The following is a 25,348-nucleotide window of genomic DNA, read 5'->3' on the forward strand; positions in this document are numbered from 1 at the left end:
TCCTTTGCTTTTATGTGCACCAGGTCTCACTGACTCAAGTGGGGAAAATTATGTAATTAGTGAAAGAGCAACAATTTTGCAGAGAAAATGGTTATGTGCTTATGGAATTTCAATTAATGTCAATTAAAATGTCCAAGGAAACCATTTACTGGGCCTAGAGAAAGAAAGCAGAACTGGACCCTGGCAGAACTAGGGACAGCTGAGAAGCATTGACCAGAAAGAAGACCATTTTGAAGCTCTGCCCGGGTGCCTGGTGCCCATCCTTGCTGGACCTTAATGCCCATCTCTCTCTCTCCCTTCTATGTTGACACAGTGCAAAGTAACCAGCAACAGCAGAGAGTTCCCAGGAAATAGCACATGTGTGACTTTAACTGGCCTGATCAATGATCTTTGCCAGATTTACATCTTCTTCACCTCTTTTCCCAGTTTTCCATGAGCTTTCAAGTCACTAGAGAACACTGAACATAACTGTTATTCTTGGAAAACCTATCATGATATCCAGGCATTTCGACTATGCATTTGCCTTCAGTTGTTTTAGCAGCAGGACAGGGCTATCAATAAAACATGTGTGTCTGATTTAGGAACATGCAGCTTGGTTTGCTATAATGTCATGGCGCTTAACTTTCTGTGTCTACCCAGACTGACAGGTGCTTCCAAATTCTAGCCTCAGTTCAGGAGGACATTCTTTCTCGAGAATGCCATCCTTACTTTAGTGTATGTATTGGCCAACGAAAAGTGCTCAAACACTGGGGCCAGGGGCTTGGCTACTTTATTTTTAAAACTGCATTTACCTTTTTTACAGTTCTATGGTTTTGACATTGAATCAATATCAGGAAAATACCAGAGGCCACTGCTTCAATTTGCATTTCATAATGTGTTTTCTACTGTTTGAAAGTACACTAGACTGTGGCAGAGTTTTCTCTGGAGTATTTTCTGTAAAGCTTACCTGGGCTATTGCTTGGTTGCCTGGCTTTGTTTGTCATCAGCATCTCTGATCAAGGTGGCAGAAGGATGAAAGGGAAACAAGGCAACTTGAAACATTCCCTCCTTCAGAATAGACAGAAGGAATGAAGCTCATTCATTTAGCTGCGGGCAGGCACAAGGATTCTAGATGAGAAGACTGGTGGAGACACTTCTTCACTGTCCTGAAGCCGCATGAGCATTCAGTATAGGACCCCATCTGTTTTGTTAAATTGACAATTTCCTTTAGCAGGAAATCAAGGTTCAAACTGAGTTTTAGACTAGCTACAGAATAAGAAATAGCTTCACTTTTTAAAGACTTTGCTTTTTAAGACATTCAGCATGTAACCTAATTTCATTTGATAGGGTTTGTTTTTCCCTTCTCCATTTGCTGCCTAGAAATGTGTTTCATTATCTCCTGCAGAATTGGAGTTGGGAGGGAGAGCTGGAGAGTCTAAGTTCTCTGGGCCTCAAAAGCAGTAAAAATTAAAATAAAACAACATAAAATAAAATTAAAATACATCACAAGAACGGCCATCCCAGTGGATTTTCTGTCTTAAACACTTCATACTGAACAGCTGTACTACTAAGGAGTACTGGCTGGATCTCTTCAGTTTCCATTTCGGAAACACAGAGAGAATACCAAACTCAAAAGAACAAAAGATAACACGTTAGCACAAACATAGACATGGCTAGATTGTATTCAAGGGAAACTGGTACCTACCTGAGGGAAAAGGTTTCAACTACTAGGCTCTTTTTAGGATGTCACATACCAACACTTTCAAACTTTTTAAAATGCAGAGCTTCCAAAGTGTTCTAACATCCAGACAGGGTTTTATCTTTAAAAAGTAATTGAAATGAAATATGATTTCCCAGAATAAAAAACATTCGTTTAGAGGGATCTTTCTGAATATTGATATGTGAGGAAAACACACACACACACCAGCAATTTGAAAACATCAACTTTTTAATTTAGAAAGAGTAATTAAGTAATTATTGGGGAGAAAAGACACGCACATCACTGAGTCCCTCAATAGCACAGGCTGTCTATGTGGCTTCTGGTGCCCTCAGCAGATGGAAATGAACTTACTTGATGTCACACAAAAGGGCCACTCCTCTCAGGATCCAGTGATCCGGGGACAACACTGTTCGCAAATACACCACAGTGATGAAGGTCAAATCAGTTCGCCTGGGTTTCTTGTAAACAGGACACACATACAGCTTGGGGTCCTTGGGTGCCGTGGAGTTGATGGCAAAGATGTGGAGCACGGGTAACTGCGCGAAGAGTACCTTGGGGGTGGATTCCGTGAGCTTCCCATTCCGTCTGTCCCAGGCTGCTCCATCCATGTAGAGCCCATAAATATACACACCTTCCTGGAAGAGTCAAGCATAGGGTAATAGGATTTATTTTTTAAACTAGGTGCTGCAAAATTAGTGTCATAAAGGCTCTCAGTTTGGAAATAAAACACACACCAGTCTTAAAACACTACCAGAGGGAGGAAGGCACCACCGGGCACATTGCATTCGTGAAATTAAGGTAGGTTCTAAATCCAATGTGACTGGTAATTTTGTAAGAGGAGAGGACACAGAGATATATATACCTATGCAGATGAATGTGAGAAAGGAGGCGGAGATTGTAATGATGAAGGAAAGCTAAAGTTTTCTCCTGCAGCCAGTGTTGAGGCTATGAGTGCTGTAGAAATGTTCATGTTTGTTATTAGTTATTTAAGTGTGGGGGTGGCCTCCCTGAGCAACAGGCTTAGCCAGTAGCACCAGATCACCTCTACAGGGAGGTGAAAGTCTCTGAGAGGTCTGGTTTGAGTTGGTGGAAGGTGGGAGCATGGAACAGGATCTGGAGCTGCTGTCATGTAGGATCTTAGCCTGCCACTGGCCAAGCCAACCTGTGTCTCAACTTCATCTCAGCCACAGGATGAAGTGAGGTTTCCACAGCCGGGCCTAGCTAGTGGGAGAGTCAGAGCACCCCCGGAGGTCAGGCATGGTAGAGCCAGGGGAAGCATGGCAGGGGCAGCGACTGGCCACCCTCCCCATTGTCTCTCCCATACAATAGGCCCTGCCCTGGGGGTCCTCATCATTAAATCAGGGAGATAAGATGCATAGGTGCAGAAAATCTTTTTTAAGATGAGTTGAATAGCAGCACACACTTGTTACTGGGAGTGCCCGGACTAACTGCTCTGGGGGTGATGGCAGTGACTTCTGAGGCAGGGTCCCTGTGGCTGGAGTGCTCAGTGGCCTCTGTAGAGGGGATGGCCTTGATGGGCCTTGATGGCCTTGCAGCAGGGGGCTGCGTTTGGAAAGACAAAGGCGAGAGCATAGGCAACACAGACAGGAGTAACACTACAAAGAAAGGCGGGGCTGGCCGGAAGAGCCCCAGTATTTCCTTTACCAGAGGGCTCAATGGTTGTAAAAGAAGTTAGGGCTTGATCGTGGAAGGATCTGGGTGCTAAGCTGAAGAGTTTAAACTGGATCCTGTAGGCAGTGGGGAGCCACAGAACATGTATTCACTAAAAAAAGAAAGGGTGAAGGAGAATCACAGGGGAGGCTCCAACAATCATGCCAGCTCACCAAATAGATAAATGTAGAGGATGGTGACCATTTTTCCATCTCCAGTGAGGATCAGATCAGGGGAAGTAAATGCCAATTAGAATAAAAGACAGCAAGATTCGTTGCAGAGTGTTTTCTGGAATCCCCCGTGTGGACTCACCGTGTGAGGACCATATTTTTTGAACCAAAAACGGAGGCACATGGTTTGACAGTAAAACCATGGGCAGTTTCAGAAAATCAGGACATACGGTTACCATCATTAACTCCGTGGGTGACAATGAACTACATGAATAACGGGACCACTTAAAAGCCATCCTATGGTAAATTGTATCCCTCTCCAGGGTGCTTTCAACCTCAGAACTTTAAAAAGTCAGTGAGAAGGTGTGGTAGATAGAACAGTGTCACCCAAAACTTCATGTTCACCCAGAACCTTGGAATGTAATTATTTGGAAATAGGGACTTTGCACACATTGTTTAGATAAGGACATACTGAATTAAGGTAGGTTCTAAATCCAATGTGACTGGTAACTTTATAAGAGGAGAGGACACAGAGATATATATACCTATGCAGATGAATGTGAGAAAGGAGGCGGAGATTGTAATGATGAAGGAAAGCCAAAGATCGTCAGTAACCACCAGAGGCTAAGAGAGAGGCTGAGAACAAGACTTTCCCTGGGGCCTCCAGTAGAAACCAACCCTACCCTGATTTGACTTCTGGCCTCCTAAGCAGTGAGAGAATAGATCTCTGTTGTTTTTAGCCACCCACTGTAATGATACTTTGTTATGACAGCCTTTGGAAAGGAACACAGATTTTGATTCCAGGAAGCAGGATGCTGCGGTAACAAATGCCTACAGATGTGGAAGGAATTCTGGAATTGCATAATGGGGAGAGGCTGGCGGAATTTTGAAACTGCCTAGTTATTAGATTGTTGGTGGGAACCTGGAGGTTAAGGTGCTTCTGGTGAGGCCTCAGACAGGAATGAGGAAGATAATACTAGAAACTGAAGGAAAGGTGGCCCTCATTATAAGGTGGCAGGGAACTTGGCTAGAACTTGGAAATCATCTGGTCCAGCCCCCCTACTTGACAAATGAGGGAATGAAAATCAGAGAAAGGGAAAGGGAGACTGATTTATTGAGATTGTATGTGGGGTCCAGCACCACACCTAAATGATCACATTTAAATCTTCACAACTACCTTTTTTAAAAATTTATTTATCTATTTATTTATTTATTTGAGACGGAGTCTCGCCCTGTCACCCAGGCTGGAGTGCAGTGGCGGGATCTCGGTTCACTGTAACCTCTGCCTCCTATATTCAAGCTATCCTCCCACCTCAGCCTCCCAAGTAGCTGGGATTACAGGTGCCCAACACCACCCCAGGCTAAGTTTTGTATTTTTAGTAGAGATGGGTTTCGCCATGTTGGCCAGGCTGGTCTCGAACTCCTGCCTCTGCCTCCCAAAGTGCTGGGATTATAAGCGTGAGCCACCATGCCTGGCCACAACTACCTTTAATAAGGTGGAATTATCATGCTCATTTTGCAGATGAAGATGTGAAGACTCAAAAAAGTTAAAGAATTTGCCCACATTCATTGAGCAGATCAGCATCCAGGCAGTGAGGGCTCTTCCCTCAGCCATGTTCCTTTCCACTCGAAGCTCAAAGGGGACACCCTGGAACTGGCCCCCGGCTCCAACCTGCTAGTCCTCTTCGTCTCTGCTGCCTCTAGTAGAATCTTGAGTGGCCCATAGCAGTAGCTGGAGATGTGTAGAAAAGCCTTATTTATTTATTTATTTATTTATTGAGACAGGGTCTCACTCTGTCACCCAGGCTGGAGTCTGCTGGTGTGATCACTGCTTACTGCAGCCTCGACCTCTGGGGCTCAAGCAATCCTCCCACCTCAGCTTCCCAAGTAGCTGGGACTACAGATGTGTGCCACCACGACTGGCTATTTTTTGTTTGTTTGTTTGCTTTTTGTAGAGACAGGGTCTCCATGTGTTGCCTAGGCTGGTCTTGAACTCCTGGACTAAAGCTATCTTCCTGCCTCAGCCTCCAAAGGTGCTAGGATTATAGGCATGAGCCACTGCACCTAGCCAAAAAGCCTTTTTAGCAAACACAAGTATAACTTCTAATTTTGTAGAAAGGTAGTCTGTGGAGTTCTAAGAGCGCATTAGACCTTGTCATTCATTAACCTTCCACTCCGGCAGATAGGGGAGGTCTTCTGGTTGTGAAAGAGGGAACCCTTGTTGCAAAGCAAATGGACCTAACCAAGGCACTTATAGCTCAGTTTTAAGCAGAACTTGAAATTTCAGCTCTGTCTCCAGAACGGTCCCTGCTGTTGCCCAGCGATGCCTACCCCAGGGGGTGACGTGATCTCCTCCTTGGTCTGTCTCAGAACTTCATTGTGGATGGTCACAGTGTCCAGTGCCCAGCCTTTGTGGGCACGGGTCACTTCTTGCCTCATTGCTGTGAGGAAGCCTTAAAGAAAAAAAGAAGAGATGTTGACTTCTTGTTGCAATCCATTTTAAAAACAAGAAGGAAGCAATGTTAAGTGTTACTTGCTTATCAATCTCCAAACTACACATCCAACTCAAAAGGAGTTGAGGCCAAACCCCAGGGGAGACATTTCTCTCAGTGTTTCATTTCTGTGGGGACCAGCAATGAGCTAAATCTCGCCTGCTGACAGCAGGAAAGCAGTACCGTTTATACTTCAAACTGGCCCTTGGTTTGAAACTCTCCTGAGATTTCAGCTGCTCAAGTCTTAAAGGCTTGTAACCCAATTCTAGCTCACAGTCTCTATTTGAAAATATAATATCGAGGAATAAGATCGGAATGGTGAAATATTCTGAGAATAGCATTCCAATTAGACTTGAATCAAACCATTACTAAGCGTCTATTTGCTATAATGGAACAATTTCATTTAGTCTAGGGAAATAAGGCATAATGCCAAAATAGAAAACCTGACTTTCAATTTGACCAAACAAAGCAATCACCCTGGAAAGGAAAGCTACATGTTTTAATGTGCATAATACAGTGATTTTAAGACAATATGCAGTTCTGTACATTGTGGCTTTTCTTTAAAGTTAGTATTTGCAAACCATGCCATTCAATTCAATAAGATAAGCCTTTCTTGGAGAGTAACAATCAATGTTAGAAAAAAATACCCTAAACTTCAAACTGGACTTCAAAACCTTAAGAAAACATATTTATGGCCTACATATTTTATTTTGGCCTACATGTAAATATTAAAAATCATAAAGCTCTCCAATGAGTAAAATTTTATAATGTGCATGTTCCTGCTACTCCTAGATTAGTTAGCTCTGAGAACCAAACCAGCACATACCAATATATGCACAAAACAACACAAAAATGATAACATTTTATCGGGTTTGACTGAGAGTTGGGGGAGGGGAGAGTTGCAAGGCATAATTATAAGCATTGAGTCGAGATCCCTTGGAGTTGGAAGGAAAGAACAGGTCCTAGCCTGGCTCTACTGAGAGTCAAGTTCTCCCCATTATCAAATGAGACACTTGGAGAGGCACTCATATGGTCATGCTTTCATTCATCTGTCATATCTTGCTGAAGTGGCCACCATGTACCAAGCCCTGTACTATGTGGGATGACCACAAAGATGAAGAGACCATCCATGGGCCCCACATTCAAGGAGTTCAGTCCAGAGGGAGTGTGGGGGAGGCTGGACATTGATACAACGTTGTCATTATGAACAAAGGTGTGAACAAAGTTAACTACTCAGGAAGACAACTCAGGGAAAGCGTCATTGAGAAGATGAAGTGGAAGGTGACTCTTGAGAGCTACATAGGAGTTTGCCAGATGGGGCAATTCCAGGTAAAGGAACAGCACACGCACACACACGGATGGCTGAGAGAGTGTGGAGTCAGTGGCAGCAGATAAGGTTAGAACGAAGATGGAGAAGTGATTTTTCAAGGTCAGAGTTTGGATTTAAGTCTGTGGATGGAGAGAAGCCACTGACAATTTAAATAATAACTCAAATGGTTTGGCTTTATTTGCATCTTGAAAAGTTTACTCAGAGCGCCCACTAAAATAGGATTTGGTGTGGTAAAGAAGGGCCCTTGCATTAACCCAAAAGAAGAGTTGACCAGTTGACCAAAGCAGCTGACAGAAGGACTTTCATAGATTCTTATACAGCTACAGTTTCATGAAACCAAGAGTACCTAGTAGGAGGGACCGGTTTTATGATACAAAATGTTAAGTATAGGAGGCAGGAAATTTAGTGCAAGTTTGCCTGGCAGCTATTGCTGGTCAATGCCTGTGCTCTATGTGCAGTCACTTAAGGGGATTTGATCAGCATGCAATTATGTTGACTTCCTTTTTTTTTTATTATTTTAGAGACAGGGTCTTGCTAGGTTACTCAGGTTGGTCTCAAACTCTTGGGCTCAAGTGATCCTCCCACTTCAGCCTCTGGAGTAGCTGGGATTATAGATGCGAGCTGCTGTGCCAGGCAACTTCCATTTTAAACATCGAGGCTCCCATACTTTAGCAGTAAAACATTTGGTGTGTTTTCCAGTCAATGGTATATATGACTAAAATAATAAAATCCAATTCTCCATTCTAAGGCACTCCATGAAAATGTCATTTTCACCACTGAACATTCAGTGTGCACCCATGTATTAGACACTATAGCCTAGTAGGGTTATGTGGACTTGGAATTAAATCAACCCTATTTTATGATATTTGAAGATTCATTACTATTCTATGAATCTACAAGGTCATAATGTACAAGACATGAATCCTGGTCTTAACCATCCATTTGCACAAGTTGCATAATTAAAATTTTCTATAACATTTAAAGTTCCAGCTAAACTGCAAATTTGACCTCACTCCTTGTGGGCACTCAAGAGAATGTCACAGGTGCCAGAGGAGGATAGAACTGGATTCTCACTTATTTAGCACATCTGCTTCAAAGACTTCAGCCATCATCAGAGCTCTGAAAAACTCTAGTGCAAATAAAGAGAGGCCATTTCTTGTCTTCTCCCTAATGGGGAGAGGTGCTCTCTCATGGGAATCATGTTGGCCAGCCGACTTCAGCCATAAGCCTCCTAATGCTTAGGAATGCCAGGAGGCAGACTCTAGAACACACTTATGTTACCTTGTACTATTAAGAAAGGAAAATGTTAAATATATTTGCAGCCTGAGAGTGCAGGATAGGAAACGTTAATGGGCCATTCCCATGTTCAGAGAACGTAGAGAAGACACATATCCTTTCAAGTCTTGATCGTTTTGTTTCTGCTTCCTAAAGAGAGCATGATCCTTGTGGCACTCAAAGGGTAGCAAATCCAATGAACTGTTCATTATTGAATTTAAAAAATGAATGGCCATCTTTCTTGTAGACTGATAACAAGTCTAATGGAATGAAAAACTGGTTTTTTGAAGCCTGTATAATTTTTAAAGACTATTGATATATTTTTCTTTATAAGAGCTTGAAAGCAGTACTTTTGTTTTGGCACAATTTAGTTTTTGTTGTTGTTGTTTGTTTGTTTTTTAGACAGAGTCTGGCTCTGTCGCCCAGGCTGGAGTGCAGTGACGCGATCTCCGCTCACTGCAGGCTCTGCCTCCCGGGTTCATGCCATTCTCCTGCCTCAGCTTCCCGAGTAGCTGGGACTACAGGCACCTGCCACCTCACCCAACTAATTTTTTGTATTTTTAGTAGAGATGGGTTTCACCATGTTAGCCAGGATGGTCTCGATCTCCTGACCTCGTGATCCACCCACCTTGGCCTCCCAAAGTGCTGGGATTACAGGCATGAGCCACTGCACCCGGCCGGCACAATTTGGTTTTAATAATTCCTAAACCAAATTTCAATCATCAGTGGTAGAAAAATGATTCTTATGTTCATATGTTTAACTCCAAAGGGAGAATCAAAAAGTTGGGGAAAATCTTCAACAATAGTAACCTTCTATTCTTCATGAGATTAAACAGGTGATTTGATTATTTAAACATCTGAGTTACATGTGGTCTGAATTAGACGCTTTAAAAAAAAATTCTTCCCCCTCAAACCCATAAAGCATAATGAATTCTTCACACACTTGTCAAGCTTGTTCTTTTGAAAAAACTCACAAGTTTGAAACATGTATCTAAAATACAATTTATAAAATGCTTAATCTGCTGATTCCGGAGCCACAGTGCAGGGTGGGGTGGGGGTAGGCAGCTGCCCACTACGCCAGCAGAGCAAGACTGCAGGGATGTGGCCCTCCCTCCCAGGCCCTTCTGTTCAGACACCCAAGGGGGAACATGTGCACCGCTGGGATCACACAACCAGAAAACAAGACCCCAGCGACTTCTTGAGTCTCTGCTTACCAGAGAAGCTGAGTGCAGCCCCTGCCAGTGCATCCCTGACCAGGGCACCCCCAGATGGGACAAAGCAAGGTATGGCTCGGCTGGGCAGGGCAGGGCAGGGCAGGGCTGGGCAGGCAGGTAGGCTCTGGAAGGGGAGGATGGTAGCAGACAGGGTGTTGCCTCCTGCCTGCAGTTGGGGAGCACCCTGATCGAGTGGGCTGAGAAGGGTTGGTCACCAAGCCTGGACCACTCAGCTCCTTTGGTTATAGGCTGGTATCAGAGTAGTGGCTCATGGGAAGCAGTTAGCTGGAAAGTCTGAGGCTTGGCCCATGGAGTCAGGGAGGAGCTGGGGGAAGAGGACAGTACCGTGAAGGGAGATAAAAAGGTAGTAGCCTCAGGTTTCTGCATCCCCCTGGGGTTTGCCAACCCAAAGCCTGCCACTTACTTTAAAAAGAGAAGGAAAAAAAGCGCTTAATGAAAGTTATAGACAACTACCCCCCACTTACCCCCTGCTCCAAAATCCAAATGGGTTTTTCATCTCTCCTTCGGCCTCCTCCCAATACAATACAGTTTCCTGTTGTCTTTCTTTTTAAAAATTCCCTTTTAAGCTAGGATTATACTTTGGAAACTCAGGTCTAAAGTAACACTTGGTATGTGTCCATTCCTGTAATAGTAGTAATCCAACAGTTCAACACACTCATGGCCGTTGTTTGACTTGTGCAATCAGCTGGCTTAAAGAAAGCTGAAGAGTGGTTTAAATATCATTTCATACAAGGTCTTAGAAAAGGTGAAAGAAATAACTAATCAGGAAGATTGCTCTCCTCAAAATCATAAGGAGTTGGTTGGCATTTTGTAATGATTTATACTAAAAATAAGCAACATTTTCTTTTCTTTAATAAATGAACTGGTCCTTATGCAATAGGCCTTAGGCTGTGCAGTTATTTCCTGTCTAATCAGTTACTAAGCTTCCCAGTAGCATCTTTGAAGATGAGGAGAAATGATGTTCCTGCCACGAGTGTACGACAGGCAGTTTTTCCCCCAAATGAGAAGCAAATGTAGTTCATTGGTAAATTAAACAAAAGGTCAGAAATCATTAAATGAAGATAGGGTTGGTCAACCCAGTTGAATAAAAATGCAACAAGCACCTTTCCCAGTTCTTTGCTGTAAGGCAGGGACCTTAAACTGCTGAAAATTAGAGACACCCAGGAGTCTTCTAAAACTCCCAATTCCCAAGTCACAGCTCAGATCAATAAAATCAGAATCTCTGGAGGTGGAACCCAGGTACCAGCTTTGTTTTACGGCAGGGCTTCTCAGACCTTAACGTCCACGGGAATCACCTGGGGAGGGGGATGTACTAAAAGTACACGTTCTGATTCAATAGGTAGATCAAGAGTGGGGCTTGAAATTCTGCATTTGAATCAAGCTTCCAGGTGATACAGATGCTGCTGGCTGGTGGACCAGATACTGGGGAGCAAAGGTCCAAGATTAAGGTTCTTCACTCATCAGAATGACCAAGGAAGTTTTTCAGAAAATTTATTGCCACCAACAGTGTGACAGCATTCCTATTTCTCTGCAGCCATTGTGAAAGACAGTGTGGCAATTCCTCAAGGATCTAGAACCAGAAATACCATTTGAGCCAGCAATCCCATTACTGGGCATATACCCAAAGGAATACAAATCATTCTGCTATAAAGACACAGGCACACGTATGTTTATTGCAGCACTATTTACAATAGCAAAGACATGGAATCAACCCAAATGACCATCAAGGATAGACTGGATAAAGAAAATGTGGCACATATACACCATGGAATACTACGCAGCCATAAAAAGGAATGAGATCATGTCCTTGGCAGGGACATGAATGAAGCTGGAAGCCATCATCCTCGGCAAACTAACACAGGAACAGAAAACCAAACACCACGTGTTCTCACTCACAAGTGAGAGTTGAACAATGAGAACACATGGACACAGGGAGGGGAACACACACGCTGAGGCCTATTGGTGGGGGCAAGGGGAGGGAGAGCATTAAGACAAATAGCTGAGGTATGTGGGGCTTAAAACCTAGATGACAGGTACAGCAAACCACCATGACACACGTATACTTATGTAACAAACCTGCACCTTCTGCACATGTATCCCAGAACTTAAAGTAAAATAAAAAAGAAAAGAAAAGAAAATTGATTGTGTGGACCCTAGAGGGCCCATCCCTAGAGATTCTGATATACTTGTTCTGGGGCCCCAGGTAGTAGTGGGTGTTAAAAGCTCCCCAGGTGATTTTACTGTGGAGGCAGGTGTGAGAACCACTGCCCTGTAAAAGGTTCTACAGACAAGTCATTGACAGTCATTGATCCACAGTTGTTTTAAGAACAAGTCTGACAAGTGGGAAGAATACAGGCACAATATTAAGAAGACTGTCAGTAGTAAAAGCTGACTCTTTCCAGGGCCCCTCGAGACACACACCTTCTCTGAAATGACTAATCCAAGACATAATTGGCTCCACTAAAACTTCAGTATAAACGGGAGAGTTGGGGCTACCCATCTTAGCAAGGCTGGGATGAGCTAAACCCACCATGTCCCACATTTAAAAATGTAATTCCTGCCCTGAACTATCTTTTCCTTGAGCTAATTTATGCTTCCTTTCCCTTTAACCAACTTCCCACTTCTCCCCTCTCTCCCAAACCTTTCCACGGTTCCCTCTGTTGACAAACTCTCATATTTTCCACCTTTTCACAGAACGTTCTTTCCACCTTCTGCCAGGTTGCCCTGGCTCAACCCTAAAGACCTTGCCCTTCCCAACTGTTCCTCCACCCTTTATGGGAAATTCTGCTGCATTGACAACCACAGCCTCTGGCCACATGTCCCTCCTCTCACAGTCCTTGCCATATACCCACCTGCTGCCACCCATTAAGCACTCTGACAACACCTGGGTCTCTCCAGTACCCCATTCAGCAACTGACCTCTCAGACCCTTGGCCTCACCACTTTTTATGACTTTCTCCTCAACTCCACCCCTTTTCTTCACTTCCTTCCCTGCTTAGTTCAGATCAATCGTTTTCATCTCTTGCCTGGCAAAACCACAATCCCAGATGAATCCAAATGTCCCCACCTCTCACATCTATACCAGGCTGCTGAATGAAACTAGAAACCATCGCACAGCCACCATCACCACAGTTCACAATCGAGAGTCTCAACAGAATTCTCAAGGCCACTTATTAGTCCTTCCCTGACCCCTCATCTGCCCTCTTTCTCAAACTTCTGCCACTCTTTTAAAGCCTCTCCACCATGTACCCTAGAACTTAAAGTATAATTTAATAATAATATTAAAAAAATCAAATTTTCACCAAATTTGAAAAGATACCACTTTTTCAAATTTTCACTTTGAAAAAGTATCAAAATTTACAGATCATCAAAAAGTAGAGTACAGGAGAAAAAAGTTGCACATGCTGGAGCCAGATGACCTGGTCCCTTCTCGATCTGCTCCATAAGTCCTTGGACAAACTACTCAATGGAATGCTGCTGTTTCTTGAACTATAAAGCACGTTGATAGTAACACCAGGGTTTGTTATGTAAAGCATTCAGAACAGTGACTAACAATTCTCTTTACATACTAATTATTAATTATTAACTATAATTATTATCCAGGTTTTGGATTAAAGAGACTTCAGTAAATCAAGGAGCCTCTAAGTGGATGCTCCAAGTTGGGTTTTTGTAGTGAGCATGCTACAAAAATATAAAATTACCCTTACTTGGTAAGTAGGCCTATTGTTACTATTCTCTATTCATATCCAATTACACATTCCTAAAGTTTTGCTTGATGTCTCCAGTTTTTTTTTAATCTTCTGCTCAGCTTCCACTAGTTCTCTACCATTTCCCACAACCTGAGAGTCTTGTTGATTCCCCTTCATGTCAGACAGTGAATCTGGGGTTTGACACCTGCAACCCCACTGCATAACTCACCCAAATGACATTTATCAGGCTACAGTACCACAAAGAGACCTATCAAATCATATTCTTGAGAGTAGAAATACCTGAAAATACATAATATCTTTATTGAAATATCTTCATAGAGGTAATCAGATTCAAATGTTTTCTCTTAGCTATCATTCACATCAGAAAGTATAGGCACAACTGAATCAAAATGTTACAAAGAACCATTTTGCCAGATTCTTTAAAAGTTTCCTATAAAGTTGGAATGGTAAGAAGTAATGTGTAAGTAATTTTATTTCCCCTCTGGTTTCTGCCCGCGGGCAAAATGGCTATTTCATGTTAATCACAACTGCCTACTGGACGTAAGTAAAAATAATATTTCATTGTAAAAAAAAGAAAAGAAAAAGAAAATTGCACCCTCATACACTGCTAGTAGGGGGAAAAAGTTGCCACAACAAACCCTGATTGAGGGCACCTTTGTGTCATCAAAATGTAAAATGCATATACTCTGAATTTTTCACTTTGAAAAAGTATCAAAATTTACAGATCATCAAAAAGTAGAGTACAGGAGAAAAAAGTTGCACATGCTGGAGCCAGATGACCCGGTCCATCCTCGATCTGCTCCATAAGTCCTTGGACAAACTACTTAATGGAATGCTGCTGTTTCTTGAACTATAAAGCACGGTTGATAGTAACACCAGGGTTTGGTGGCAATTCCACTTTTAGGAATTTGTCTTTCAAGTATATTTGAAAATATGCAAAGTGATACATGTAGAGGATGTTCATTGCATTGTTATTTATAACAGCAAAACGTCGGAAAAAACCTAAATGTCTATCAATGAAAAACTGGTTAAATAAATTGCGGTACATCCTCACAATGCCATACATCTACTGAAATGACAGAGAATGATCTTGATGTTCTTTATTATTGTATAAAATACTTCCAAGTTGTGTTAAGTGAAAAAAGCAAGATGCAGTATAGTGTGTCAGTAGTCATGAGAAAAACAAGGATAAAAACAATGCACATCTCAATTATCTTACACATTTACAAAATAAAATCTGAATGGAAATAAATAAAATAAATAAATCAAATCTCTCCACCAACACCTTCTTGCTTTCAAGAGGACCTCGCCTCCTCCTTCGGACAGAGAGTAGAAAGCATTAGATGGGAATGCCCTTAACTTCTTGCCAGCAAGCCTACCTACACTCCATTACCATAAGCATCTATGCCCTTTCCTTCCTTATTACTCCTATTACAATGTGCAAGGTCCGCTTGCCTGGAGCACATTTCTCCACTTGTGAGCGCTGTGTCCACCTCCTTCTGCTTCTTTTACCTCCTCTCTGGGATTGTTGGGCTCTCTCTCCCTCCCTCATCCCTCCCCCAACCCCCTTTCTATCTTTCTCTCTCCTTCCCACCAGTATTTGAACAGGTTTAAGCCTCTCCTATCACTAAAAGAAAAAGAAAGAAAACTTTTTATTTAAATACCTATTCCTCCAGCTTGCTTCTCATCTTCCCAGCCAAATATCTTGAGAGAATTATCCATGTTATCCATATTCACCCCATCTCCATTTCCTCATTTCACTCACACACCCTCAAATCAGACTCCTGCACCTCCCCACCTATTCCACTGAGACTTCTGCCAACGGTCTTCTTGTTGAAAAATCCATCTGGCCATTTTGGCCCATCTTACTTGCCCGCTTGGAGCATCTGCCACTACTCTTACTTACTACTTCTCCTTGCCTTCCATGACACCATGCTGTACTGGTTTCCCTCTTCTACACTGTTTGACATAAGGACCCCATTCATAAGAGTCCAGGTGACCTGGAGGATGGTGCACAAGCACATTCAGCAGAATCCTGGCAAGGATGACTCAGGAGGAAGATGGGCAGATCACGGCTCTGGTGACCTTTGCAGGAGGATGAAATTCCTACTTGGCAGGTGGAATTGAGGAATGAGCATGCCACAGTGGGACATTAAATGAGTCAGTCATAGGCCGAGGTCATCAATGAGAGGGCCGAGGCCAAGGACAGAAGCTGTCAAGAAGAGCACACAAAGTGAGCTCTGAGGTAGGATGAGAGCTCTCTGAGATGAGAGGAGGGGCATGGATGGAAACCAAGGCATGAGAGTTTTCAGAGTCGGCATTCTAGCTCGAGTCAAGGGCAATGATGTCATCAGAGAGGTCATTAGATATGAGGGCCGAGGAGGGAGCAGTTTCAGCACAGTGATGGAGCCTGGCCAGATTACAAAGGACTGGGTGGTTGGTAAGGAAGGTAAACACATGCAGAGACTGGAATTACAAGAGATGTGGTTGTGTCTAAGGCCAGTGCATAAAAGCTGCTCACACAAAAAGTCAAGGAGGACGGGTTGTTATTCACTCAGAGGCATTTCTATAGTTCAGTGATTTGGGGACAGGGCAGGTTAGTGCTATCACTCACGTTGAAGTTTAGGACCTTGAGGTCCACTCACCTAGATTTCCCAAGATGTTTAAAGGTAGCTCTCATTCATCAAACAGTGGCACTGGGGCATGCTTAGAATTGCTATTAGATTAGAAGCTGTCCCCCAGTCCCTTCCAATCCTAAAGTTCCATTAGTCCTTGGCACACATTCCCACCTCCACAAATGGCAGGCTTTTCTAACTCTTCAGGACAAGCATTCAGAGATTCTAGCTAGTTGATGATGTTTCCCTGAAAACACATACACAGGCAGAAGGTTGTAGATTATTTTTACAGAAATGCAAGATAACAGGACAAACATGATCCATCTCTTTGATCCAGCAAAATTGCCTCTAACTGAAAAATCTTGATTTGCATTATGGAAGAAGTTGTCACTGATATCTGACACAACAGACTGGCATGGCTTGTCAAGACACTGAGAAAAAATAACAGAAAAAAGTGGATGCAGTTTGGCATCTAAATGGCATCAAGCTCCAGATTGAGCTAAACATTAGGAAAATAATGGGACTGCATGGTTCAATCTACTACAGAGGTGTGAGACCTGGGGAACACGTTCAGCCTCTGCCTCCATTTCATTAGCAGCCCCTGTGAGTCATAGCTAACATCAAATGGCAAAGCATGGCTATCAATTAAGATGTTCTGAAAGGCAGTCAATACCCTGGCTTGAAGTCAGGCTCATTACAACTCAATTCTTTGGGTTTAAACACATCCCACACACAGCACAGACATGTACACACACTTGCAAGCTCATGCACCAGAAGCTAAATCATGTTACATCATGCACTGAAAAGGAGCACCTAAGGGAAAAACAGACCAGGGCTATCCTTTGTGACCCCCGAGAAAAACAATCTTAAATTATGGGGGAAGATGTGCACCAACGACTGCTGGGAAAACACAGTGGAGCACAAAGGTTCTCCTGGCCTGAGCAATCCACCAGGAGACAAATCCACACACTGAAAAAAGCCACACGTTGAAAAAACTATCACAGGGTCACAGATATAGACAGCTTGACTATTTTAATCATCCAGTCTAATTGCCACATGGTTGAGCTCGTCAATTGCTACAGAAATGATTGTGAGGGGTGCTGAAAATGCCAGATGAGCCCCATGGTGTCTGACTCAGCCTCTTTAAATATGACAGACAAAATATCAGGCCACCCATAAGGCCAACAGCACTGCTACAAACAGCAGAAGCTCGGGTGCTGACCGGGGGTAAGCGAAGCATGTCACTTGTCCTTGAGGTATCATGGAACTCAAAGTCACTTAGGCCTGTGGAGCAGTCACCAAAAGGACAATGAGGGAAACACACTAAACAGTATCAGATGCCATATTACATTATAAAATTATAAACATTAGCAATCACACATGAAAAAAGCCTTTGCAGGCGTTCTAGAGTCTTCTTTATGGTCCAGGTGATTTTGATTACTGTATATATACTTGTGATGAAACTATGGCCTTTATGCAAACTATATTGTGTTTTACTTAAATATGTAGGGGTTTTTTTAAAGCCATTTACTTAAATGTTTTGAACCAAAGAAAGAAATTATTTCATTGAAGAGGACTGAGTTAGAGGACATAAAACTCGGGAGATACATTCATGTTGGGAAATCAACTGTTGATGTCAAATAGTGTCCAGCGAGTTTCCAGTTGGAAAGGACTCTATCTGTTTGCACACTGCCTGGGAACATGTATGGAGTTGCTGTAATCTTTATTTGCCAGATTTGGCCAAGTGAGGTGGAACAGAAAGTAATTTGTCCCTCATGTCAAGAGAACGAAAAGAGAGCAGAGAAGTGATTAGTGTGCAGGAAGAGTTGACTTCCAGTCTTCTGTGCGACTAATGGAAAGCAGTCATGGATAAGGGTGTGTGTGTGCTTGTGTGTAAAGGGTAGGATGTTTGAATAAGTTAGGGCTTTCCAAGACATGGAGAGACCTGAGAGAAAGAATCAAAGTCTAACCTGTAGTAGAACTGAAGAAAAGGGAAAAGATGAGTATTATTAACAAATTAAGGAAAGTAAGGCATTAACTAAAATGTGATGTATTAGTCCATTTTCACACGCTATAAAGACATATCCGAAAGTGGGTAATTTATGAAGGAATGAGGTTTAAATTGACTCAGTTCTGCATGGCTGGGGATGCCTCAAGAAACTTACAATCATGGCAGAAGGGGAAGCAGGCACATCTTACATGGAGGCAGGAGAGAGAGTGAAGGAGGAACGGCCAAACACTTATTAAACCATAAAATCTCATGAGGACTCACTCACTATCACAAAAGCAGCATGGGGAAAACCACCTCCATGATCCAATCACTGGGATTACAATTTGAGATGAGTTTTGGGTGGGGACACAGAGCCAAATCATATCATGTGAATCTACATTGGTATTTATTTAAGTATTGTTCTGGTTGTAACATTTCTTAACATATATTAACAACTAAAGATTAGTTCATATTAACACTTTGCTTTTTTAAGTTATATTTTGAATGGAAAAAAAATCACTGAAAAAAATTATGTGCATTCGTGTCTACAGAAAGCCAGGGATGAATCCACTCCACTCTCTTGGTTTGTAAATATCAAAGATATATTCAATAACCTCACACTTTTGAAAATCATTGGTCCTTACACCTCTCTCAATTCCAAGTCTGTCAACACACCTCTCCAGTGCTCCCTGCCTCTCTGCCCTACCTGTCTCTCTCCCAATGCTCCCTGTCTTGTACCTTGCCTCCAGCCTACATTGTCCCTCTTTGCTCTCTCGGAGACCCACATTTAATCACTCCATCAAATCTGTTCTCTCCTCAGCACCTGGTTAAGTCCCAGGCTCTCTTCCTAGGACCTGGCAAGAGTCTCATTGCACTGGGCCTCCAAATTCCAGTCCATCACTTGCCTTCTCTTGGGATAAACTTCTGATATACAGCCCCAACCCCCGAAGCCCCGGAAGATTTTTCATACTCCAGCCTCATTCCCCGCTACCAGCCTTGCTCTTGAGCCCTGGTCTCCCTGTTCCCCTGAACAAGCTTTGGTTTTGCTCAGGCCTTTGCCTGGAAAGCCCTCACTCTTTTTTTTTTTCTTTTTTTTTTTTTTTTGGCATCCCTGCTTCTGCAAACCCTACTCACTGCTTCCTGTGTGAAGTTCTTGGCAGAATTAATCTCTCTGTCCTCTGGGCTATCACAGCACTTAGTTCTCACACAGTGGGGCACTTATCACATTACATTAAAGTTGCTGATGTGTCTGTCTTACCAACCAGATTATAGGCTCCTTTAGGGCAGGAACCAGGTCTCAAATCTCTCTTCATTGAAAGTACCTAGCAGAGGAGCTGGCAAATGGGAGGTGGTCAAATAATCCTTATTAAGTTAAATGCTATTACTTCAGGCTCCCCAGCCAGGAATTACCTGGTGACGACTTATTCAAATTGAGGCTCATACAGAGGAAAGAGACTCATAAGTAGACACACAAAATCTGAGACCCGTAATAAAAAATGTTCCTCCTCTAATTCAATGGAAATTCTGGGAGAAAAATAGATAAGTGAAATCTGGGGGCTGCCCTTTACAAATCTAAAGGCTACGGGCTTTATCAAATACTATGTATAATTTGATATGTTCATAGAAATCACCATGGTTAGTGTTTCAAATTTAAACATTCTTAAGGTATTGGAAAATGCATACAGTGAATGAATGTACGTATACAGAGGACAATTAAATGCATATTTTTCATGTACAATATTGATCAAAGTATGCTTTATGCAAAAAAACCCTGAACAAATCATCAGTATACAGCAATATCAAGGAATTTTCACCAAGAGAATGCAGCCACATAACCAGTATCCAGATCTAGAAACGAAACATTCCTGGGCCCCAGAAGTCCCTTGTGCGCGCTCTCTCTCTCTCTCTCTCTCTCTCTCTCTCTAGATAGGATCTCACTCTGTTGCCCAGGCTGGAGTGCAGTGGTGCGATCACGGCTCACTGCAACCTTGATCTCCCAGGCTCAGGTGATCCTCCCACCTCGGCCTCCCAAGTAGCTGGGACTACAGGCACATGCCACTACACCCAGCTAATTTTCGTATTTTTTGTAGAGACAGGGTTTTATCATGTTGCCCCGCTGGTCTTAAACTCTTGGGCTCAAGCAATTTGCCCACGTTGGCCTCCCAAAGTGCTGGGATTACAGGTGTGAGCCACCATGCCTGGCCCTTTGACCCTTTTTCTAATCGCTGCCCTCCTTCTACAGTCATTATTCCGACTTTGATCACTATAGAGCCATTGTGCCTGTTCTTATTCTTTGTATACATGGAACCACACTGCATGTAATGTTTTCTGTTTGGTTTCCTTTACTCAACATTATTTTATGAGATGCACCTATATTGCTACAAGGAGCAATAATTCATCCTAAATCTGTAAGTGTGAATGATTCTAAAATTTTATTACAAATGGAGCCATAAGCTGCTGAACCATAAGGAATTCAACATTTCTTCATTTTCACCAAGAATTACTTGAAGTAAAACTATCCATATTTTAGTAAGACAAAAAAGTGTCATGTTCCTGAACCTTACAGACTCTAAGACATCAAGCCATTAACTTTCTCAGTAAACATTTCTAGAAGGTAGGAATAAATGAAGCAGAATTATAAAGCACTCTTTCAGGAAAAAAGAAAAAAAAAAACTAGAGAACTGAGTGGGGGAAGACCCCCCTGAAGTTCTCTGAATACTTTCGTCACAGTCATTTTTGAAATCAATCTAATTTTCTAATCCCTGGAAACAATTTTTGCATCTTTTGGTGCTTCATTTTTGACATTTCACAAACATTTAAAAACTGTAAGTTAGAGAGAAACTTCTTTTTACTCTTTCATGTGTCAAAACCCAGACTGATGGTTTGCTGAAGTTGGTGAAAAGAAAAAGGAAGGGTTTTGCCACCACATTGTAAAAAACTGATAGGAAGAGCTTCAGATTGAATTTGTAAAACAAATACAGAAGAATTATTTGTGTCCTTTTGCCTTTGAAAGGTTACGTGCAGCACCCAGCAAGCTTCGGCTCCATATTGTTTTATATGGTATACACTTATCACACGATGCTACTATCCAACAACACACAAATTCCAAGTTTGTCAAAATTCCTATGAGCACATACCTTGGGGATTAAAGAAACCAGTCATCCAAAACACATTAGGCCTCCCTTCAAATATCCACGTAGAAAACTGAGCATTTCTTTCCAAAAGTTCAGTGAACCAGAAGCCCAGTGTGGACGAATCCCAAGACACTCTTTTCCAGAGCTGAGGTATACGAGCATCGTACATGTTGTCCAGAGCATCTCTCAGGTTCTGGAGAAAAAAAAGTTAAAACACATGAATAAGAAACATCAACAAAGAAGGAAATGCCTACTGATGTAAGAACAGCTCACCTCACTCATAATGATTGTTCCTTCAATGGCCAATTTTAGATCACTCAGGCTACTGCGGAGTATTGAAATGACTCTTTGCATTCTGTCAATTTCTTGTCTAAGAAATATGTTCATTGAATTAAGATGGCCCATCTTTATCAAACGAGATTTCACCTAAAACAAAGTAAACAATGCAATAAAGGAGATTTTATCACCTGTCATTTCTCTTCCAATGACCTCTTCTTTCTCAATTCTTTTTCTTCCTCGGGAATTATCTCTACCAGCCCAAATGAACTCTAAAATATCTCTTGCAGAACCAAACTTGCCATTAAATTTTCCATTTCCTGGGTTTCCAAAACTACTGTTCAACTAAAATGATTTTTATTTCTTACTGATTGTACTTAGCTAATAATTGGAAATGTACTTTAAAGAACTGAAATAAAATTGTACCTTTTTCTCCTTTCACATGATTAAGTACTGGGTGTCAATCAGATATTCTTTTTGCAATCTAACCTTCATAGAAACACAGTGGAATTTTTTCCTTCATTATGTTTGCAGAGTTATTAGAAATGTCATAGAAAGTTAATACAGCAAAAATCTTTACAGAGCAGTTACCAATAAATATGATTAGCTATAGTTTCCAAAGGCCACTGTTGCCTTAGCTATGACAGCTAAAGAGAGCCTTTCCTAATCCAGTAAATGAAAATATTTGATTTTGTGGGAGAGCAGTTAAATATCTGTCATGTGTTCCTTTTGATGTATCACTTATTGACTATTTTGAAGAGATCAATACAAAAGCCGCTGGTTGTGGGAACAATAAAATATGATGATTATTGGAAAACAAGCCAATACAATATACACATTTCAATTTGGTGACATATGCCCAACAAAAGATGGACTACAAATACTGGCAGGAGCTCATAAAGGGATTTGAACTTTCTGTTGGCCACAATCAAAGAGATGCCCGAATTGAAGGAACAATGACGGGACACGTGGAGTGGGAGAGAACTCAAAGTGAGGTGTCAATCTGAAGGATCACGGGAGGCCAGGAACTGCAGGACTCTCTGCCAGAGATGCCCACTGCCCCCTCAGAAGGCCTGGAATGTTAGAGATGGGTGGGCTTCAAAGTCATCTGAACCATTCTCCTCCTTTTATAGGACAGGCCTCTAGCACGGTGCAGAAGTTTCCTTTCAGCAAGCGACACCTTTGTTTATTGCAACTGAGTTGTTTCTAGTGAGCGAGAGAGGAAGATGGAAAGCATAAAAAGGGAAAGAGATATAACACTGAGCACAGATATAAAACAGGCAGCTGAATAGGACTACCTATGGCGGGTAGGGCAAACTATATTAAAATCAGTCAAGCATGCCAGGGGAGGTCCCTGGCCCAGCCCGACGTAGCAACCTTCAGCTACCCTCCAGAATTCTTGGTTCTAGAGCCTACATTTTTGCAGCCTCTAGTGCCTCGTTCTCATCTCCATCCCAAGTCCTTCAACCTCCAGTGGCTGAATAGCATATATATATGCTATACGTGTGTGTGTGTGTAATTACATCTATATATAATTCCCTTTAAATCAATCCATCTCAAGAGTGGAAATCCACTCTTAGGAAAAAGGGAAATTATAGAAATACTTTTGCAACCTCATGAGTGGAAAATAAAGCTCAGGAATTGACTACAGTCTCAAATCAATAGCCCAGGTATCTCTAGTATATTAGCAGTTTCAAACAAATCACCTTATCCTGCTTAGGGTTTTAAAAGGAAAACTTTACTTGAGATAGAGACATGCTTAGAAAAACCTTAAACCCTAGAAAATGCAATTCTAATCCTGATTCTGAGTATAATTATTGTTCCAGCCTAAAATTGTCCTTTTATTAATAAAATTTAAGACTTGCTGTAATCTTATATAGCATTTTCATTATGTTTCTGGGACCAGGTAGTTTTTTTCTACAATAATGTAGCTTGATTTTTACTACAGAAGTCAATGGTATAATTATATTTTGATTTACAAAATTCACTTTATAGCCACATGTTCAAGAACAGATCTCGTCTATAAAATAAGACGCTAAAAAGTAAGTGATCTTGGAACAGGGACAAGTTTTAGATGCCTCTTAGTACAAACTCTTTCCCATATAGGAATTCATTTAGTTACACCCCTGATGCTCACTTGCTGCTGGAATAATCGCCAGAACAGAAGTGTTGTTGGTGAAGTGCCCCCAACCAAGACTGGACAGCTCAAATTATCACAAGGTCTTGAACCTTTCCCCTGGCAATAGCAGCCCTGTGGTATAGTCATATAGAGTAAGTTTTATCTCACTTGCACATGCCAGTATTAAAAATCTTTGAAGGCAAGTATGCTGCCTTGTTTTTTGAAGATCACACCAATAAAACTATTGAAAGTGTATACTTACAATATTTATCCATTTAAAAATATTTTCTCCCCTTACTATAACTATCTCTACATGAACCTATTGATTTCAATATCTTAACCAAAGGTCTTGGTACCTATCTACACAATGGAAACAATAATTATTTTAAGAGGCAATAAAACACTTTTTATTGTTGGGACACTCATTGCATGCTAAAACTAGTTAAGACTGCAGGTTTTAGAGTCAGATCACTTTGTGTTCAAATTCTTGCTCTGCCACTTAGCTTGGTTTCTGCTGGTGCTGTCCTGAGCACTGAGTGTCATAATGTGTATGAAGCACTTAGGACAGGGCCTGGCTTGTAATGAGGGCTCAAAAACACAGCTACTGTCCCATGCCATGCCATTCTAATCAATGAATAAGTGTGGTTCTTAGAAAACTTCAGATTGGTAACGGGGTGCTTATATTCATAATAATATCTCCATTAATTGTTCTACCCTATTCAATGAGTTGCAGACGTGATTAAAAATCAATGGAGTAGACGGGTGAGTCATCTATCTACAGTTAAAACACTTGGAACATCTTAAAGAATACCAAATCACCAACACCATTGCCTTTTGGCCTTAAAGATTTTTGAGTTTTTTTTTTAGCACAGCTTGAGGCATCATAGAAACTGATATATAAATGGGTCACTGTGGAAACTTCAATTGAGGAGGAATTAACTTGTAAGGGAATTTTTAAAAGAATGCAACAGAAAAGCATCATGGAAAATGTTTTCTTCTGATATTTTTAAGTTTTGAAGAGAGAACGACGTGAACAACGAGAGATGCAGAGTTTAGTAATATAGTCAAAATTTATCACGCAGGTCATCTGCCACATAGTCACCAACAGGTAGATTCTTGCTTTCCATGGTAATCAGACTTACTGTTTAAATATACAAATAGCTCTGTATGCCAGTAGGAAAGCAGCAAGGCTTACCTCATGAGGAATGTAATCAGGAGGGAGTTTACTCAGCATATCTTCAGATAATCTATAAACAATGGCCTCCCGGGTCTCTCCCACACCACCTCCACTCTCTTTGGGTTGAATGTTGGTAATTGTTTCAAGAACAGCAGAAGCAGTGTTACTCTGGTACCTAGTAAAAAGAGTGAGCTGTTCAGCATGTCACAGGGAAACACGTAAGAGATCATTGTCAAAGCTAAAATGAACTGATAGAATCACTTAAATCAAAGCAAGCTACGAAAACAAAAAAAAAGAAGAAAAGTTAACTACTATCAACCTGGGGGAATGAAAAAAACTAGAGATTCATTCTACTGCCTCCTAATAGGACATCAAGAACATTACTGAAATGAAACACTCTCCATCTTCAAGGAAAGAGACCCAAAAACTCCCCTAGAAATCCAAATCGCTGCTTCA

The 25,348-nt window shown here is 41.8% G+C and overlaps 1 protein-coding gene across 3 annotated transcripts in view; it reads right to left on the bottom strand.

Moving 5' to 3' along the window:
- Positions 1 to 1,643: 1,643 nt before the first annotated feature.
- Positions 1,644 to 25,348, bottom strand: part of DNAH8 (dynein axonemal heavy chain 8) — a 322,448-nt gene continuing 298,743 nt past the window's right edge. For 2 of the 3 annotated variants that reach the window (XM_026448101.2, XM_026448099.2), the window contains 5 exons: positions 24,911 to 25,067; positions 21,594 to 21,746; positions 21,324 to 21,513; positions 5,872 to 5,993; positions 1,644 to 2,334 (listed from right to left, as the gene is read on the bottom strand). In XM_026448101.2, the coding sequence (XP_026303886.1) occupies positions 2,047 to 2,334; positions 5,872 to 5,993; positions 21,324 to 21,513; positions 21,594 to 21,746; positions 24,911 to 25,067 (910 nt within the window). In that variant the 3' untranslated portion in view covers positions 1,644 to 2,046. The remainder of the gene's footprint in view (positions 2,335 to 5,871; positions 5,994 to 21,323; positions 21,514 to 21,593; positions 21,747 to 24,910; positions 25,068 to 25,348) is intronic. The other variant, XM_026448100.1, reaches the window with a different exon arrangement.

The sequence above is a fragment of the Piliocolobus tephrosceles genome, chromosome 5 (assembly GCF_002776525.5).
Source record: "Piliocolobus tephrosceles isolate RC106 chromosome 5, ASM277652v3, whole genome shotgun sequence".
Taxonomy (NCBI): domain Eukaryota; kingdom Metazoa; phylum Chordata; class Mammalia; order Primates; family Cercopithecidae; genus Piliocolobus; species Piliocolobus tephrosceles.